The sequence below is a fragment of the Salvelinus alpinus genome, chromosome 11, assembly GCF_045679555.1.
Source record: "Salvelinus alpinus chromosome 11, SLU_Salpinus.1, whole genome shotgun sequence".
NCBI classification, from domain to species: Eukaryota; Metazoa; Chordata; class Actinopteri; order Salmoniformes; family Salmonidae; genus Salvelinus; species Salvelinus alpinus.
The window spans coordinates 53,836,236-53,855,456 of NC_092096.1; the positions used below are offsets into that span (position 1 = coordinate 53,836,236).

At 45.7% G+C, this 19,221-nt stretch overlaps 1 protein-coding gene across 2 annotated transcripts in view; it reads right to left on the reverse strand.

Moving 5' to 3' along the window:
• The window catches only part of svep1 (sushi, von Willebrand factor type A, EGF and pentraxin domain containing 1), a 122,719-nt gene that overhangs the window by 48,721 nt on the left and 54,777 nt on the right, over positions 1-19,221 (reverse strand). For both annotated transcript variants that reach the window (XM_071333557.1, XM_071333556.1), the window contains exons 4-8: positions 11,522-11,680; positions 10,760-10,939; positions 5,704-5,883; positions 2,703-2,897; positions 732-850 (exon numbers count right to left, since the gene is read on the reverse strand). In XM_071333557.1, coding sequence (XP_071189658.1) covers positions 732-850; positions 2,703-2,897; positions 5,704-5,883; positions 10,760-10,939; positions 11,522-11,680 — 833 coding nt within the window. The remainder of the gene's footprint in view (positions 1-731; positions 851-2,702; positions 2,898-5,703; positions 5,884-10,759; positions 10,940-11,521; positions 11,681-19,221) is intronic.

The window sequence follows — 19,221 nt, forward strand, 5'->3', positions numbered from 1 at the left end:
GCAGTGTGTCACAGCATCATCGGACTGAGCTTGTTGTCATTGCAGGTCATCCTGACATGACCCTCCAGCATGACAATGCCACCAGCCATACTGCTCGTTCTGTGCGTGATTTCCTGCAAGACAGGAATGTCAATGTTCTGCCATGGCCAGAGAAGAGCCCGGATCTCAATCTGGCAAATCTGGTGCAGTCCACGAGGAGGAGATGCACTGCATTACTTAATGCAGCTGGTGGCCACACCAGATACTGACTGTTACTTTTGATTTTGATCCCCCTTTCTTCAGGGACACATTATTCAATTTCTGTTAGTCACATGTCTGTGGAACTTGTTCAGTTTATGTCTCAGTTGTTGAATCTCGTTATGTTCATACAAATATTTACACATGTTAAGTTTGCTGAAAATAAACGCAGTTGACAGTGAGAGGACGTTTATTTTTTTGCTGAGTTGAGATGCAGAAAGCAAGCAGCATGGTGGGTAAATTTCCGTAACAACTAAGAGGGTTGAAGCGCGAGGCTCCACTTCTCCCCTGTTTTGGTCCCCTGGCAACCAGGCTATAACAGTGTGAAGCAAACCCATGCACAGATACAGTGTGTGACTGTGTGAGAGAGAAGTCTTGCATCTCGCTCTTCTCAATATCTGCGGTGCTGCTCGTGGCAACCTTTTACCTCAGGACAGGTACGTATGCAAACACTAGCATCCCCTGGAGGAGTAAAGAGACAGCCCTCTCCTCACCTCCTGCCCAGAGTTGTCAGTAGCAGCAGGCACGTTCCAGCTGATGTTGGCAGTGCCACGCCTCTCGTCCGTCTTTGCCACCACGTCTCTGGGGCACTGGACCCAAGGGGGCTCTGAGTCTGGATGGAGTGAGAAAACAAAATGACAGATGAAAGGCAGAGATGGAGAGGTTGAGAAAATAAACAACCAATAAATGACAGTCTTAAGTATTCGAGTGGACGGAGAGGATGGATAAAGAGGGTGAGAAAATAAACAACAACAATAAATCACTGTAAAATCCGAAATCAATTTTATTCTGTTTCAATTCCAGTCAGTTTAACTTGACATGATGGCACTCCATATGATTGCCATTCAACTCCTCAATTGACAGGAAATTAGATGGAATTGACTCCAACTCTTCTAAGAACGTTGAATCAACGCTGTTTCCACGTAATTTCAACAAAAAAATCTGTGATGACGTTGAATCAACATGGAAAACTGATTTGATTTGAAAAAAGTCATCAACTTACGGGCATTTTGTATTTTTTTCACCCAACTTTTAACCTAAATCCAATGACATGGTGAAATGTTCTGTTGATTTCACGTTGGATTCACTTTATTTGAAAACTCAACCAAACGTTGAACTGACGTCTGTGCCCAGTGGGTACACTTACGAGAGGGACATGAACTAAAGCAACAAACCGAGGAAGAGCCTTTGTCTTCATCCCAAATGGTACCCAATTCCCTACATAGTGCACTACTTTTGACCAGGGTAGTGCACTGTGTAGGGAGTAGGGTGCCATTGGGGATGCAGCCTTCTACATCACACATTGTCATATGTGGCCCTGCTACTTGTTATCACTGAGGGAGTGACAGTGCTGTCACATATAACCTCTGACCTCTCTAACACAGCACGTCAGAGCCCCCTCCGTTTTTAATTAATTGTACTGTAGTCTAACACATCGACTTCATAGCCAATTATATGTCCATCTTTATTATCGACATCACCTCATAGCCATATAAGTCTATTACAGCTGTCGCTATCTCTGTTCCATCCCTTACATACTAGTGCAATGCTAACCCTTTGTACTGACCACCAGTTCCACACAGCTAGTTGTGTCAAACACCTGATTCCTTCTAACCTTTACTAAGCCAGGTAGGTCATTGAGAACAGAGCTGGACTACCTTTTGTGTGGAAGTTCACAGCTGGACATGACCCATCTAGTGAAGTATCCGTCTCTATTAAACTTACACACAGACTTCTGATCAGATCTGCCAGGGTTTTCCCTTTATTGGAAGGGAAATATTTTACTGTTCGTGTCATAGGTATTATGAGAGAGGCTGGAACCAGGTCAGCTCTCTACTCTTCTCTCCTTTCTTCTCTTCTCTTCTCTTCTATTCTCTTCTCTTCTCTCTACTCTTATTCTTTTCCCCTCCCTCCCTCCCTCCCTCCCTCCCTCCCTCCCTCCCAGATGTGCCAGTGAGAAGAGAACCAGAGCAGACCCACCTTGGCCTCAGCCATCCCATGGATCTCAATGACATCCCCCATCCCTCTCTCCACTCCTTTTATCTTTATGACATATCTTCCACTTTTTAATGACACATCCTTAATCAGCCTGCTTTCTATTGGAGGCCATGAGGGATGCGTGTGTGTGTGTGTGAGCATGCGTGCGGGTGCGGGTGCATGTGTGTGCATGCGTGCATGCGTGCGTGTCCAAGCGTGCATGTGTGTGGATATAAAGCCCGAAACAGTACTCATTCTACAGCCACCTCTTTCACCTGCAAAGCATCTGGAGAAGCTGTATGCAATTACAGCGTTGTTCCCCCAACCCTCAAACACAGGGATTGGTTCTCCTCTGTATTAGGGACTACTAAAGCAGTCAGCAGAAGGTTCACGTGGAAAGAAATGCACGGAAGGTGCAGAAGGGGTGCATGGAAAACTGTCTCATGAGCAGACACACACACACACAGTATCCTACTTTTTTTTTTTACCTGTGCAGGTGGCTTTATGGACGTTAGCGCTCCAGTCCCCGGAGGAGAGACAGCGTGCCTCCAGGTCTCCCTGGAGACGGTAACCGTGGCGACAGGCAAGGCGGCACAAGGTGCCAGGCTTCACTTTCCTCTGTCCACAGGCAGGGGGCGACAGCAGGACGTTCCTCAAAGTCACCATGGGGGGACAACGCACCTCTGAGGCGAGAGAGACATATACAGTACAGTACCAGTCAAAAGTTTGGACACACCTACTCATACAATGGTTTTTCTTTATTTGGACTATTTTCTACATTATAGAATAATACGGAAGACATCAAAACTATAACACATGTAGTGACTGAATAAGTGTTACAAATCAAAATATACTTAATATTTGATATACCAGATTTCCACTGGACAGATTAGTAGCGGTTTCTTTGCATAAATTATGTCATGAAGGCCTGATTCACGCAGTCTCCTCTGAACAGTTGAAGTTGAGATGTGTCTGATACTTGAACTCTGTGAAGCATTTATTTGGGCTGCAGTTTCTGAGGTGCAGTTAACTCTAATGAACTTATCCTCTGTAGCAGAGGTAACTCTGGGTCTTCCTTTCCTGTGGCGTTCCTCATGAGAGCCAGCTTTAGCGACTGCACTTGAAGAAACTTTCTTGAAATGTTCCATATTGACTGAACTTCATGTCTTAAAGTAATGATGGACTGTCTCTTTCTATTCTGGTTAGGGCCAGTTTGCGCTGTTCTGTGAAGGGAGTAGTACACAACGTTGTATGAGATCTTCAGTTTCTTGGCAATTTCTCGCATGGAATAGCTTTCATTTCTCAGAACAAGAATAGACTGACGAGTTTCAGAAGAAAGTTCTTTGTTTCTGGCCATTTTGAGCCTGTAATCAAACCCACAAATGCTGATGCTCCAGGCTCTCAACTAGTCTAAGAAGGCCAGTTTTATTGCTTCTTTAATCAGTACAACAGTTTTCAGCTGTACTAACATAATTGCAAAAGGGTTTTCTAATGATCAATTAGCCTTTTAAAATGATAAACTTGGATTACCTAACACAACGTGCCATTGGAACACAGGAGTGATGGTTGCTGATAATGGGCCTCTGTATGACTATGTAGATATTCCATAAAAAATCTTCAATTTCCAGCTACAATAGTCATTTACAACATTAACAGAGAGAGAGAGAGAGAGAGAGAGAGAGAGAGAGAGAGAGAGAGAGAGAGAGAGAGAGAGAGAGAGAGAGAGAGAAGATGAGACAGAAGATGAGATATACTATGAGTGAAGCAAGTCATTTGTCGTGGTCAGGTCACATAGTCAGGGAAAATTCCATGCCCTGACTGAGAAGACATCTTTTGACAGTCACAAAAAACTGACTGCATTGACTTCAACTACATGAAGCAGAGAAACACAAAGACTTACAGTAATGGAACTGGGGAAGGAAAAGAAGAGAATAATCTTGGAGCACATCAACCTGTTTCCTGTGTTTTCACCCTACAGAGAGATTGAATCTCTGGCCTTTAAACAAGGCTCGCTCAGTCGTCATGCAATAAACCAATGTTCTGAAGCAGTAAATCAGTTTCACTACAAAAGAAACAAGAATGTCCTCGGAAATTAATATAAGACCGCACAGCTATTACAGACAAGGGGTTTAATGCATTCCTGGACATAGTGCTTGTGAGTGGCTTCCACCCAGAACTGTCCCCAGATCATTCTCTAGTCTTTTGGCTTCTAGATGGAGTCAGATTTGGAGGAGAGGAGGAAGAGAGGAAAGGAGAGGAGGAAGAGAGGAGAGGAGGAAGAGAGGAGAGGAGGAAGAGAGGAAAGGAGAGGAGGAAGAGAGGAAAGGAGAGGAGGAAGAGAGGAAAGGAGAGGAGGAAGAGAGGCGAGGAGAGGAGGAAGAGAGGAGAGGAGGGAGAGAGGAAAGGAGAGGAGGAAGAGAGGAGAGGAGAGGAGAGGAGGAAGAGAGGCGAGGAGAGGAGGGAGAGAGGAAAGGAGAGGAGGAAGAGAGGAAAGGAGAGGAGGAAGAGAGGAAAGGAGAGGAGGAAGAGAGGCGAGGAGAGGAGGAAGAGAGGAAAGGAGAGGAGGAAGAGAGGAGAGGAGGAAGAGAGGAGGGAAGAGCAATAGGAGAAACACTCTCCTCTCAAAATAACAGTGGAGACTTCATCGGATTAAAAGAAAATATATCCAGACCCTTTTAGCAAAGCAGCCAAAGTGATCACATTACACTGCTACACAAACAAACTGTAACTCAATCAGAACTTCATCCGGGGGAGATTGGAGTCGATCAACAGAAACGAAATGAGTGCCTTTGGTTAGATGTCTGTAGCTTTTAAATAGCTAGAGAGAGAGAGAGATACAGAGAGACGGTGAATCATTGGAGGCCAAAGCCGAATGGCCGGAGGTTTGTGGGTAAAACACTACCGTTCTGCCCATTTGTTGTGTGTTTGTGTGCCTGACCTGTGGTGGTGCCTCTGTGTGGTGACTGTGTGTGCGTGCACGTGTTGGGCATGTGTGTGTGTGTGTGTGTGTGTGTGTGTGTGTGTGTGTGTGTGTGTGTGTGTGTGTGTGTGTGTGTGTGTGTGTGTGTGTGTGTGTGTGTGTGTGTGTGTGTGTGTGTGTGTGTGTGTGCCAGACATCTTTTGTTATGAGCAGGCAGATATATCTTTCTCTAAAGTGATGTAGCGCGGCTGCAAGCAAATCCACACCATATGTTTAACCACTGTGTTCTGTTTCAAGTGTGTGTGAGCATACAGTATTGTACCCCAACACCCCAGTACATGCATCTTGCTCTGACCTTTCACCTAATAATGAATTGTCAGAGGAACAACGGAGGAATCACAACACAGACACACTGAACTTTGTCAGACTGGGGAGGCTGGAGTCAAGGTTGTTCACTGACACTATAAAGATGGGAGTATGAGATGAAGACACCAAGGGTGTGACGAGGGAGAGCGGGGTAGAATGAGGTTTCAGGGGGAGAGCGGGGTAGTAGGTTCCTGCAGGCTTACCCACACACCGTGGTTGGATCCCGCTCCACTGCGAGTCGGCCTGACAACTGAGCCTGGCGTCTCCCTCCAGCTTGTAGCCCTTGGCACAGCGCACCTCACACGCTGCCCTGTAGGAGGCGACAACCTTGCTGCAGTTCATGTGTCCATGCTGGGGCGGGGAGAGGGTGGGACAGGAGCGCACTGCGGTACACAGAGAAACAGAATAGGACACAGGACTTCGAGACTGCCAGTCTAACTGCAATGAAAATATCTGGTTAAACTAAGAGAAGGAGGAGTGGAGAGCGTGCGAGAGATCGAGAGAGAGAGAGAGAGAGAGTGAGAGAGAGAGAGAGAGAGAGAGAGAGAGAGAGAGACAGACTGGTAGGAAAAAAGAGGCAGATACAAAGAGGATTGAAGAAGGCTCCATTCCTAAAGAATACTTCATGTGTCTAAAACATTAACTGAATATTTCATGGGACCTATCATTTGCTCTACTGCAATGATCATGAAAGGCTGGTCCTAGTTAGCATGATGTCTAACAGAGTGTGTTCAGTGTGCCGGTTTTCATCATCACTGATACACAGTCTTTCAGGAGACCCTCTCTCTAATAGTTGAACTGGCTGGGAGTCCCACAGTGGAACAAGACAGACTGACAGACAGGTAGAGAGACACACACAGACATGCATGCAGACACACGCAGGCAAGCAGGCAGGCATCTATGCACACATACGCTCTCTCTCTCCCTCTCTCTCTCTCTGCAGCTGCTGGCACACAGTAGTGACCCCAGTAAACGTTTACCCATAATTCAATCCGAACACACATGATCTTAATCTACAGTCAAAATGTTGACACACCAGCCAGATACTCCACACACCATGTTCCAACTTAACAAGCCTCTTACCAACATTAATGTCTGTGGATTCGTGTGTGTGTGTGTGTGTGTGTGTGTGTGTGTGTGTGTGTGTGTGTGTGTGTGTGTGTGTGTGTGTGTGTGTGTGTGTGTGTGTGTGTGTGTGTGTGTGTGTGTGTGTGTGTGTGTGTGTGTGTGTGTGTGTGTGTGTGTGTGTGTGCGTGCCTGCGTGCATGTCTTCCTGATAGGCCGATGTGTCCCATAAATGTTTGTGAATGCGTTGGAACGTCAGATGGAGATTCAGAACCTCTTTGAAGAAGTTCCCATTGTTGAATAATGAATTATAAAAGACACATGTGTTGAATAAAACCCTTCTGGGAGCAGTCTGTGTGTGTGTGTGTGTGTGTGTGTGTGTGTGTGTGTGTGTGTGTGTGTGTGTGTGTGTGTGTGTGTGTGTGTGTGTGTGTGTGTGTGTGTGTGTGTGTGTGTGTGTGTGTGTGTGTGTGTGTGTGTGTGTGTGTGTGTGTGTGTGTGTGTGTGTGTGTGTGTGTGTGTGTGTGCGTGCGTGCGTGCGTGCGCGCGCGCGTGCGTATGTGTGTGTGTGTGTGTAGGGGTAATAATCAGGAACAGTGGTCTATGAATACGTTTTGTGTTCGCCCATGGCACTTATCATAAGAGTAGGGGTGTTAACCCCGGTGTCCTGGCTAAACTCCCAATCTGATCCACCTAATCCCCAGTTTCCAATTGGCTCATTCACCCCCCTCCTCTCCCCTGTAACTATTCCCAAGGTCATTGATGTAACTGAGAATGTGTTCTCAGTCAACTTACCTGGTAAAATAAGGGTTAAATAAAATAAATAAATACACATTGAAAATATGGCAGCTATATAATACCAACACTTAAATATGATAATCACTCAGAATTAGATGTGATGAGTGAGAGAATTGGTAAAGAATGAATGAGGAAAATGGAAGTAACATGATGAAAGACTGAAATGAAGAGAGAGCAAAAAAAACAAAAAAAGAGGAGACAGATATCAAGATAGAAAGGAGAGGCAGAGGCATGAAGCAGACACATATAGGTACGGCAGACATATATCGGTATAGCAGACACATATCGGTATAGCAGACACATATCGGTATAGCAGACACATATCGGTATAGCAGACACATATCGGTGAAGCAGACACATATCGGTATAGCAGACACATATCGGTATAGCAGACACATATCGATATAGCAGACACATATCGGTATAGCAGACACATATCGGTATAGCAGACATATATCGGTATAGCAGATACATATCGGTATAGCAGACACATATCGGTATAGCAGACACATATCGTGTAGCTGACACATATCGGTATAGCAGACACATATCGGTACAGCAGACACATATCGGTATAGCAGACACATATCGGTATAGCAGACACATATCGGTATAGCAGACACATATCGGTATAGCAGACACATATCGGTACAGCAGACACATATCGGTACAGCAGACACATATCGGTACAGCAGACACATATCGGTACAGCAGACACATATCGGTACAGCAGACACATATCGGTACAGCAGACACATATCGGTACAGCAGACACATATCGGTATAGCAGACACATATCGGTATAGCAGACACATATCGGTACAGCAGACACATATCGGTATAGCAGACACATATCGGTACAGCAGACACATATCGGTATAGCAGACACATATCGGTACAGCAGACACATATCGGTACAGCAGACACATATCAGTATAGCAGACACATATCGGTATAGCAGACACATATCGATACAGCAGACACATATCGGTACAGCAGACACGTATCGGTACAGCAAATACGTATCGGTACAGCAGACACATATCGGTATAGCAGACATATATCGGTATAGCAGACACGTATCGGTACAGCAAATACGTATCGGTACAGCAGACACATATCGGTACAGCAGACACATATCGGAATAGCAGATACATATCGGTATAGCAGACATATATCGGTATAGCAGCTACATATCGGTATAGCAGACGCATATCGGTATAGCAGACACATATCGGTACAGCAGACACATATCGGTACAGCAGACACATATCGGTACAGCAGACACATATCGGTACAGCAGACACATATCGATACAGCAGACACATATCGGTACAGCAGACACATATCGGTATAGCAGACACATATCGGTACAGCAGATACATATCGGTACAGCAGACACTTATCGGTATAGCAGACACATATCGGTATAGCAGACACATATCGGTACAGCAGACACATATCGGTATAGCAGACACATATCGGTACAGCAGACACATATTGGTATAGCAGACACATATCGGTATAGCAGACACATATCGGTATAGCAGACACATATCGGTATAGCAGACACATATCGGTACAGCAGACACATATCGGTACAGCAGACACATATCGGTACAGCAGACACATATCGGTACAGCAGACACATATCGGTACAGCAGACACATATCGGTACAGCAGACACATATCGGTATAGCAGACACATATCGGTACAGCAGACACATATCGGTATAGCAGACACATATCGGTACAGCAGACACATATCGGTATAGCAGACACATATCGGTACAGCAGACACATATCGGTATAGCAGACACATATCGGTACAGCAGACACATATCGGTACAGCAGACACATATCAGTATAGCAGACACATATCGGTATAGCAGACACATATCGATACAGCAGACACATATCGGTACAGCAGACACGTATCGGTACAGCAAATACGTATCGGTACAGCAGACACATATCGGTATAGCAGACATATATCGGTATAGCAGACACGTATCGGTACAGCAAATACGTATCGGTACAGCAGACACATATCGGTATAGCAGACATATATCGGTATAGCAGACATATATCGGTATAGCAGACACATATCGGTACAGCAGATACATATCGGTATAGCAGACACATATTGATATAGCAGACACATATCGGTACAGCAGACACATATTGGTATAGCAGACACAAATCGGTGAAGCAGACACATATCGGTACAGCAGACACATATCGGTACAGCAGACACATATCGGTATAGCAGATACATATCGGTATAGCAGACATATATCGGTATAGCAGCTACATATCGGTATAGCAGACGCATATCGGTATAGCAGACACATATCGGTACAGCAGACACATATCGGTACAGCAGACACATATCGGTACAGCAGACACATATCGGTACAGCAGACACATATCGATACAGCAGACACATATCGGTACAGCAGACACATATCGGTATAGCAGACACATATCGGTACAGCAGATACATATCGGTACAGCAGACACATATCGGTATAGCAGACACATATCGGTATAGCAGACACATATCGGTACAGCAGACACATATCGGTATAGCAGACACATATCGGTACAGCAGACACATATTGGTATAGCAGACACATATCGGTATAGCAGACACATATCGGTACAGCAGACACATATCGGTACAGCAGACACATATCGGTATAGCAGACACATATCGGTACAGCAGATACATATCGGTACAGCAGACACATATCGGTATAGCAGACACATATCGGTATAGCAGACACATATCGGTACAGCAGACACATATCGGTATAGCAGACACATATCGGTACAGCAGACACATATCGGTATAGCAGACACATATCGGTACAGCAGACACATATCGGTACAGCAGACACATATCGGTATAGCAGACACATATCAGTATAGCAGACACATATCGGTATAGCAGACACATATCGGTATAGCAGACACATATTGGACAGAAGGAAATATTGGGTGTGTACGTGTGTGCATACATTAAGTTACTGCGTGTGTTAGTGTGTGTGTGTGTATGTGTGTGTGTGTGTGTGTGTGTGTGTGTGTGTGTGTGTGTGTGTGTGTGTGTGTGTGTGTGTGTGTGTGTGTGTGTGTGTGTGTGTGTGTGTGTGTGTGTGTGTGTGTGTGTGTGTGTGTGTGTGTGTGTGTGTGTGTGTGCATACTTCGTTACTGTGTATGTGTGTGTGTTCTATTTAGGGTTGCAACATTTCAGAAACTTTCACTAAATTGCCTGGTTTTCCAGAAATCCTGGTTGAAGGATACTGGATTTCCTGCTTATTTCTTCCTGATTCCGGGAATGCTCCTACTGGGATTTCGAGAGAACCAGGGAATTGATTGATACGACCGTCTCACCTCTGCAGCTGGGCGGAGAGCCTGACCATGTCCCGTTTGGCTGGCACAGTCGGATGCCACTACCCTGTCGATCGTAGCCAGGCTGGCATCGCACCCCGCAGGCCGCATTGAACTGGTTATTACACACATTGTGGATGAAGAAACCATTCCCTGGAGGAGACAGCTCCGGGCAGTACACCTCTGGGGATGGAGAGGACGGAGAGATGGAGGGGAAGAGAAAAGGGTCAAAAGTGAAAAACATTCGATGAGATAAGATTCACTCACTGCACTGACAGATTTAGACCGACTCTGGTCAAAAGTAGTGCACTATGTAGATTGTAGGGGATAGGGTGCTATTTGGGAAGTGACCTCTCTCAGCTGCAGGAAGAGGGGAAAGACTGACACAGCATGCTGTTGACACATTCTTAGGGGTCGGTTGTAACTACTGTACGCACTTCAAGAAGCATACTAAGTGTGTTTGAGGGTGAACATGTGTGTTTATACAGTACATGTGTGCCGGTTTCCCAGATGCAGATTAAGCCTAATTCTGGACTAAAAAGCTATTAGAGCATTCTCCATTGAATATGCTTTTTAGTCCAGAACTAGGCCTACTTTGTGTCTGGGAAATCTACCTTGTGTTTCTGACTAATTAAGTCTGCGTCCCAAATGGCACTCCATTCCCCCCATAGGGGCTCTGGTTAAAAGTAGCACTCTAAAGGGAATAGGGTGCCATTTGGGACGCAACATAAGTGTGTGTAGCATGGACAGTCTGTACAGCGTTACCTTCGCAGGTCTTCCCTCGGGACCTGTAACCCTGCTTGCAGACACAGTCGCTGGGTGCTGTGCTGCCGGGTTGGGAGGTGTGGTGCTGGTCAGGACACAGCAGGCAGGTACTCAGGCCTCCTGGAGTGCCCTCCGGTTTGTAGGTTCCAGGTGGGCACGCTGTAAAGAGGAGACAGAGACAAAACACTTGGTGATAGACTAAACACACCTAGAAAAGTAATGAGTTGCATGTCAAAGGACTGATCACACACACGTAAACACTGTATACATACGCAAACACAAAAATCTATCCATGAGCAAATGTCGAGATCTCTGAGCTGTATTATAGTCCTGTTGACTTAGCAGTTCTGCTTTGTGTTAGAAGCATCTGAGGCTGATCAGCCAAGTCAGGAAGCTGTCTGGTTATTGAGCTAGTGAGCTTGTTTTCAAACATTCCTCCATCTATAGATGTAGGATCTTAATTTGATCACCCTGTTGCAGAATACATGTTTTACTGCATTTGATGTTTAAAAAGGCTTCTGAAGTTGGTAATTTCCACTTTGAAATTTCCGACTTGATTTTCCCTTACAAAAAATATATCAACCCCTACAAAAATGGCCATTAATTACAATCCACATAATAATTCACATTTCCAGTTGGTGCAGGATTATATTCCTGCTGTAGCAAACTGGTTCAAATTAAGATACTACATCTGTACTGTACACAATAAATCATCCTCACAGAAAAGGACGGCCATCTCAATGCATCCCTTGTGTTACAGACCAGTTAACTCTTCATAAAGTAAGTCAATTGATCAGACTAAGAGAAACAATCGTGATCTCTCACTGTAATGGAATGGGCTACTTTCTATACTCAATCAACACTAATCAAACCAATGGCACACTGCATGGATTTAACAATAACATTTTGCTATATACAGTGCCTTCGGAAAGTATTCAGACCCCTTGACTTTTTCCACATTTTGGTACAGTAGGTTACATTTTGGTAGCCTTATTCAAAAATTGTTAAATTGTTTTTTTCCCCTCATCAATCTACACACAACACCCCATAACAACAAAGCAAAAACAGGATTTTAGAAATGTTTGCTAATTTATTAAAAATAAATCAACTGTGGCCTCCCGAGTGGTACAGTGGTCTAAGACACTGCATCTCAGTGCTAGCCGTGCCACTAGAGATCCTGGTCTGAGTCCAAGCTCTGTCGCAGCCGGCCGCGACCAGAAAACCAATGGGGCGGCGCACAATTGGCCCAGCGTCGTCGCTCAAGCGACTCCTGTGGCGGGCCGGGTGCATGCATGCTGACACGGTCGCCAGGTGTACAGTGTTTCCATCCGACACCTTGGTGTTACTGGCATCCGGGTTAAGCGGGCATTGTGTCAAGAAGCACTGTGGCTTGGCTGGGTCATGTTTCGGAGGACGCATAGCAACTGACCTTCGCCTCTCTCCGTATGGGAATAGCACCAATAGGACAAGACTGTAACTACCAATTAGATACCAGGAAATTGGGGGAAAAAAGGGTGTATAAAAAATATATAAACTGAAATATCACATTTACATAAGCATTCAGAGCCTTTATTCAGTACTTTGTTGAAGCACCTTTGGCAGCGATTACAGCCTCGAGTCTTCTTTGGTATGACACTACAAGCTTGCCACACCTGTATTTGGGGAGTTTCTCCCATTGTTCTCTGCAGATCCTCTCAAGCTCTGTCAGGTTGGATGGGGAGCGTTGCTGCACAGCTATTTTCAGGTCTCTCCAGAGATGTTCGATCGGGTTTAAGTCCGGGCTCTGGCTGGGCTACTCAAGGACATTCAGAGACTTGTCCAGAAGTCAATCATGTTTAAAAAAATATATATATATAGGCTAGTTGAGAACAACTTCTCATTTACAACTGCAACCTGGCCAAGATAAAGCAAAGCAGTGTGACACAAACAACACAGTTACACATGGGATAAACAAACGTACAGTCAATAACACAATAGAAAAATCTATATACAGTGTGTGCAATTGTAGTAAGATTAGGGAGGTAAGGCAATAAATAGGCCATAGTGGCGAAATAATTACAATTCATTAATTAAACACTGGAGTGATAGATGTGCAGAAGATGAATGTGCAAGTAGAGATACTGGGGTGCAAAAGAGCAACAACAAAAAATATCTATATGGGGATGAGGTAGTTGGGTGGGCTATTTACAGATGGGCTGTGTACAGGTGCAATGATCGGTAAGCTGCTCTGACAGCTGATTCTTAAAGTTAGTTAGGGAGATATAAGACTCCAGCTTCAGTGATTTTTGCAATTCGTTCCAGTCATTGGTAGCAGCGAACTGGAAGGAAAGGCAGCCAAAGGAGGAGTTGGCTTTGGGGATGACCAGTGAAATATACCTGCTGGAGTGCGTGATACGGGTGGGTGCTGCTATGGTGACCAGTGAGCTGAGATAAGGCGGGGCTTTACCTAGCAAAGACTTATAGATGACCTGGAGCCAGTGGGTTTGGCGACAAATATGAAGCGAGGGCCAGCCAACGAGAGCATACAGGTCGCAGTGGTGGGTAGTATATGGGGCTTGGTGACAAAACGCATGGCACTGTGATAGACTACATCCAATTTGCTGAGTAGAGTGTTGGAGTCTATTTTGTAAATGACATCGCCAAAGTCAAGGATCGGTAGGATAGTCAGTTTTACGAGGGTATGTTTGGCAGAATGAGTGAAGGATGCTTTGTTGCGAAATAGGAAGTCGATTCTAGATTTAATTTTGGATTGGAGATGCTTAATGTGAGTCTGGAAGGAGAGTTTACAGTCTAACCAGACACCTAGGTATTTGTAGTTGTTCACATATTCTAGGTCAGAACCGTCCAGAGTAGTGATGCTAGACGGGCGGGCGAGTGTGGGCAGCAATCGGTTGAAGAGCATGCATTTAGTTTTACTTGCCTTTAAGAGCAGTTGGAGGCCACAGAAGGTGAGTTGTATGGCATTGAAGCTCCTCTGGAGGGTTGTTAACACAGTGTCCAAAGAAGGGCCAGAAGTATACAGAATGGTGTCGTCTGCGTAGAGGTGGATCAGAGACTCACCAGCAGCAAGAGCGACATAATTGATGTATACAGAGAAGAGAGTCGGCCCAAGAATTGAACCCTGTGGCACCCCCATAGAGACAACCAGAGGTCCGGACAACAGGCCCTCTGATTTGACAAACTGAACTCTATCTGAAGTAGTTGGTGAACCAGGCGAGGCAGTCATTTGAGAAACCAAGGCTGTAGAGTCTGCCAATAAGAATGCGGTGATTGACAGAGTCGAAGCCTTGGCCAGGTCGATGTGTTGTCTTGGCTGTGTGCTTAGGGTCGAGGTCCTATTGGAAGGTGAACATTCGCCCCAGTCTGGGGTCCTGAGTGCTCTAGAGTAGGTTTTCATCAAAGATTTCTCTGTACTTTGCTCCGTTCATCTTTCCCTCGATCCTGACTAGTCTTCCAGTCCCTGCCGCTGAAAAACATCCCCACAGCATGATGCTGCCACCACCATGATTCACTGTAGGGATGGTGCCAGGATGGTGCCAGGTTTCCTCTTGGCATTCAGGCCAAAGTGTTCAATCTTGGTTTTATCAGATCAGAGAATCTTGTTTCTCATGGTCTGAGAGTCTTTAGGTGCCTTTTGGCAAACTCCAAGCAGGCTGTCATTTGCCTTTTACTGAGGAGTGGCTTCCGTCTGGCCACTCTACCATAAAGGCCTGATTGGTGGAGTGCTGCAGAGATGGTTGTCCTTCTGGAAGGTCCTCACATCTTCACAGAGGAACTCTGGAGCTCTGTCAGAATGACCATCGGGTTCTTGGTCACCTCCCTGACCAAGACCCTTCTCCCCCGATTGCTCAGTTTGGCCGGGCAGCCAGCTCTAGGAAGAGTCTTGGTGGTTCCAAACTTCTTCCATTTAATAATGATGGAGGGCACTGTGTTCTTTGGGACCTTCGATGCTGCAGAAATTTGTGCCTCGACACAATCCTGTCTCGGAGCTCTACGGACAATTCCTTTGACCTCATGGCTTGGTAAAAAAACAAACAAAGATTTAACCTTTATTTAACTAGGCAAGTCAGTCAAGAACAAATTCTTATTTATAATGACGGCCTACACCGGCCAAACCCGGACGACGCTGGGCCAATTGTGCGCCGCCCTATGGGACTCCCAATCAAGGCCAGTTGTGATACATTCTGGATTCGAACCAGGGTGTCTGTAGTGACTGAGATGCAGTGCCTTAGATCACTGTGCCATGCACTGTCATGCACTGTCAAGTGTCAACTGTGGGACATTATAGACAGGTGTGTGCTTTTCCAAAAAATGTCCAATCAATTGAGTTTACCACAAGTGGACTCCAATCAAGTTGTAGAAACATCTCATGGATGATCAATGGAAACAGGATGCACCTGAGCTCAATTTCGAGTCTCATGGCAAAAGGTCTGAATACTTATGTAAATAAGGTTTTTTATTTGTAATACATTTTCAAAAATGTCTAAATCTGGTTTTCTATTTGTCATTGTGGGGTATTGTGTGTAGATTGCTGAGGATTATATTTAAATATATATATATATTTTAGAATAAGGCTGTAACGTAACAAAATGTGGAAAAAGTCATGGGATCTGAACACTTTCCGACCGAAGGCACTGTATACAGTACACAGTTATCAAGAGAGCTAGACTGTCTAGGTAGACTGTCTAAGTCTAGGTATGGGCAAATGACAGAAAACACTGAGGTAGCTTGTAACCAGAAAATACAGTACAGTGAGTGTTATAAAGAATCCACGGTGTTGATCTGACTATGTGGTGTTAAAAAGTAAATAACTCCCCAACACTCAGCAGGAGGTGTGACTTTCCAGGGTTCTTTTAGTGCCAAGATACCAGCAGCTGCAGTGTCTCTCTCTCTCTCTCTCTCTCTCTCTCTCTCTCTCTCTCTCTCTCTCTCTCTCTGTTTGTTTCTCTCCTCCACACTTTCTTTCCCTTTCCCTCCCCCTCTCTCATTCTCTCTCATTGTCTCCCATCTTTCTCTCCCTCCCCCTCTTTCTCCCTCTCTCTCTCTCCCAATCTCTCTCTCTCTCTCTTATGCCCTGGTGTTAGGCCCTGGGCATCGCCCGGGAATGGATCCTCCATGCCAACACACACTCATTCCCCACCTAAACACACCAGCGTCAGCCAAGTGCCATTAACCAGTCGCCCGATCAGCAGCCGGGCACAGCCTGGAACAACCCCCTCGCTCTCACCCACATCAAATGTGTGGACTATGTGGTTAACTAACTGCTCTGCTGCTATTGGATCTGTGTGTGTGTGTGTGTGTGTGTGTGTGTGTGTGTGTGTGTGTGTGTGTGTGTGTGTGTGTGTGTGTGTGTGTGTGTGTGTGTGTGTGTGTGTGTGTGTGTGTGTGTGTGTGTGTGTGTGTGTGTGTGTGTGTGTGTGTGTGTGTGTGTGTGTGTGTGTGTGTGTGAGATAACTGAAGTAGCCCATTCACACTCCATGATATCCACCTTCTTTGAAATCAGAGGTCAGACAGGCCTTACATAAGCAAGCAGCAGAATGTCTGAATGTCTTCTCATCGTTCACTTTGAGGCTCCTGGAACCCCTTTTACAGCCTTCATTTAAAGTTTACAGGAAGCCCAGTTATTTATATGTGTATAATATTTCACTTGTAGTGAAACAGTGGAAATACTGTTTTAAAGTTTATTTTTAATTCCTGGACTGGAAACTTGGTCTGGACTGGCTGGTCGGCTGGCTCAGGGGGGCACTGGGGTTAGTAACAGACTTGGGCTCGTATTCATACAGCATCTCAACGCAGGAGAGCTAATCTAGGATCTGTTAAATTATGAAGAACAGACAGAAGGACCTGATCTTAGATCAGCACTCCAACTCTGAGACGCTTTGTGGATTTGGGCCCTGGAATCATCTCTACAGGGCGAGAGTTCAGAGGAACCAGACCTGCCTCTCACTGAGACACACACTGTGTACTGGGAGCGAGGGAGAGGGAGGGAAAGAAGAGGGATGGATAGAGAAGGAGGGATGGATAGAGAAGGAGGGAGGGATAGAGAAGGAGGGAGGGATAGAGAAGGAGGGATGGATAGAGAAGGAGGGAGGGATAGAGAAGGAGGGATGGATAGAGAAGGAGGGATGGATAGAGAAGGAGGGAGGGATAGAGAAGGAGGGATGGATAGAGGAGGAGGGAGGGATAGAGAAGGAGGGATGGATAGAGAAGGAGGGATGGATAGAGAAGGAGGGAGGGATAGAGAAGGAGGGATGGATAGAGAAGGAGGGAGGGATAGAGAAGGAGGGAGGGATAGAGAAGGAGGGATGGATAGAGAAGGAGGGAGGGATAGAGAAGGAGGGAGGGATAGAGAAGGAGGGAGGGATAGAGAAGGAGGGATGGATAGAGAAGGAGGGAGGGATAGAGAAGGAGGGATGGATAGAGGGAGAAGAAGAATGAGAGAAAGGTAGACTAATAACTCTGAGAACGCCGAAATGAACGACGGTGTTGGAAAGAGAATGTTGTGAACTTCCTAAATGTGTACCAGCAAAGCGTACCAGTGATACACGATCCTACGTGTGTATCGGATGAACTGAATGGGTCTCCGTCCTTTCATGAGTTATGTCCATAAATACCATGATCTGACCTTAGCCAAGAAGACCAACTGATAGTGGATTTGAGACTGGGAAAGACTGACGAAAACCCTAAAAGTATATCAATAGCAAGAACCATACAACACATCTACTTCAGGCTGCAATGACCCACAAAGAGAGTGCTTTACATCTCCAAGTGACAAATTCACTGTCTGACTCCTATCTATATCCTCCATTTGGGCAGGAAGTGGGCCCTCACGGGTCCAGTCCAGATGATCTGTACATCGGAGAGAGTGCGCCCAGGCCCAGGCTAAAATACCCTCACGGAGTGGAGCAGAATGGACCAACACCAGGGACTAATTGAAGTAGAAAACGATGTGGAGCAGGAGAAGGAGAGATGCTGCTCTACTAGCCAGCTGCGTGTCACATAACTCCTGGGTAATGAGCTTCAAACCCTCTTCCTCCCGGAAACCCCAGAATGGATGAGGAGGAAGACAATTACAGAGTGAGTCCCTCTCTTTCTCAGGGTCTGTGACCTCGCTCTCTCCGCTGCCTGAAATAAAGCACGCTCACTAAATCAGTTTGGTCAGGCTGAGTGAGAGAGAGTGTTGTGTGTGTTTAACCCTGATGGAGATGAGGGTTCAGATGATAGAGTTAGTTGAAAGCTCAGAGCTTTGCTGTTGTACTTCAGCCTACCATTTAAACGTCTGAAACCCGAATGATATCCCCACAGAAAGAGGAAAGGGCATAGGTTTTGGGGTCAATGTTAATGAAAATGTGTGCGAGACGTCAATCCTCAAGCGCACGGGGACACGGTGGTAGGATGCAGCTTTGGCCAAAGATGTCGGCAGGACTTACAGTAATTGTCCATCACTTTTAGCACAGTAACATACAGTACCAGACAGCTTCGTCTCCCTCATTTCTTCCTCATAAAACGACGAAGTGAGTCATTTCGACTGGCTCATGAACCAACCACAGGAGCCAAAGAGGTCTCTAAAGGAGCCAAAGAGGTCTCTAAAGGAGCCAAAGAGGTCTCTAAAGGAGCCAAAGAAGTCGCTATCACACGAGAATCTTCTTCATCTCTGGAGACCGTCGCGAGCCTGTCTTCGATTAGTGGGATCGAAACAG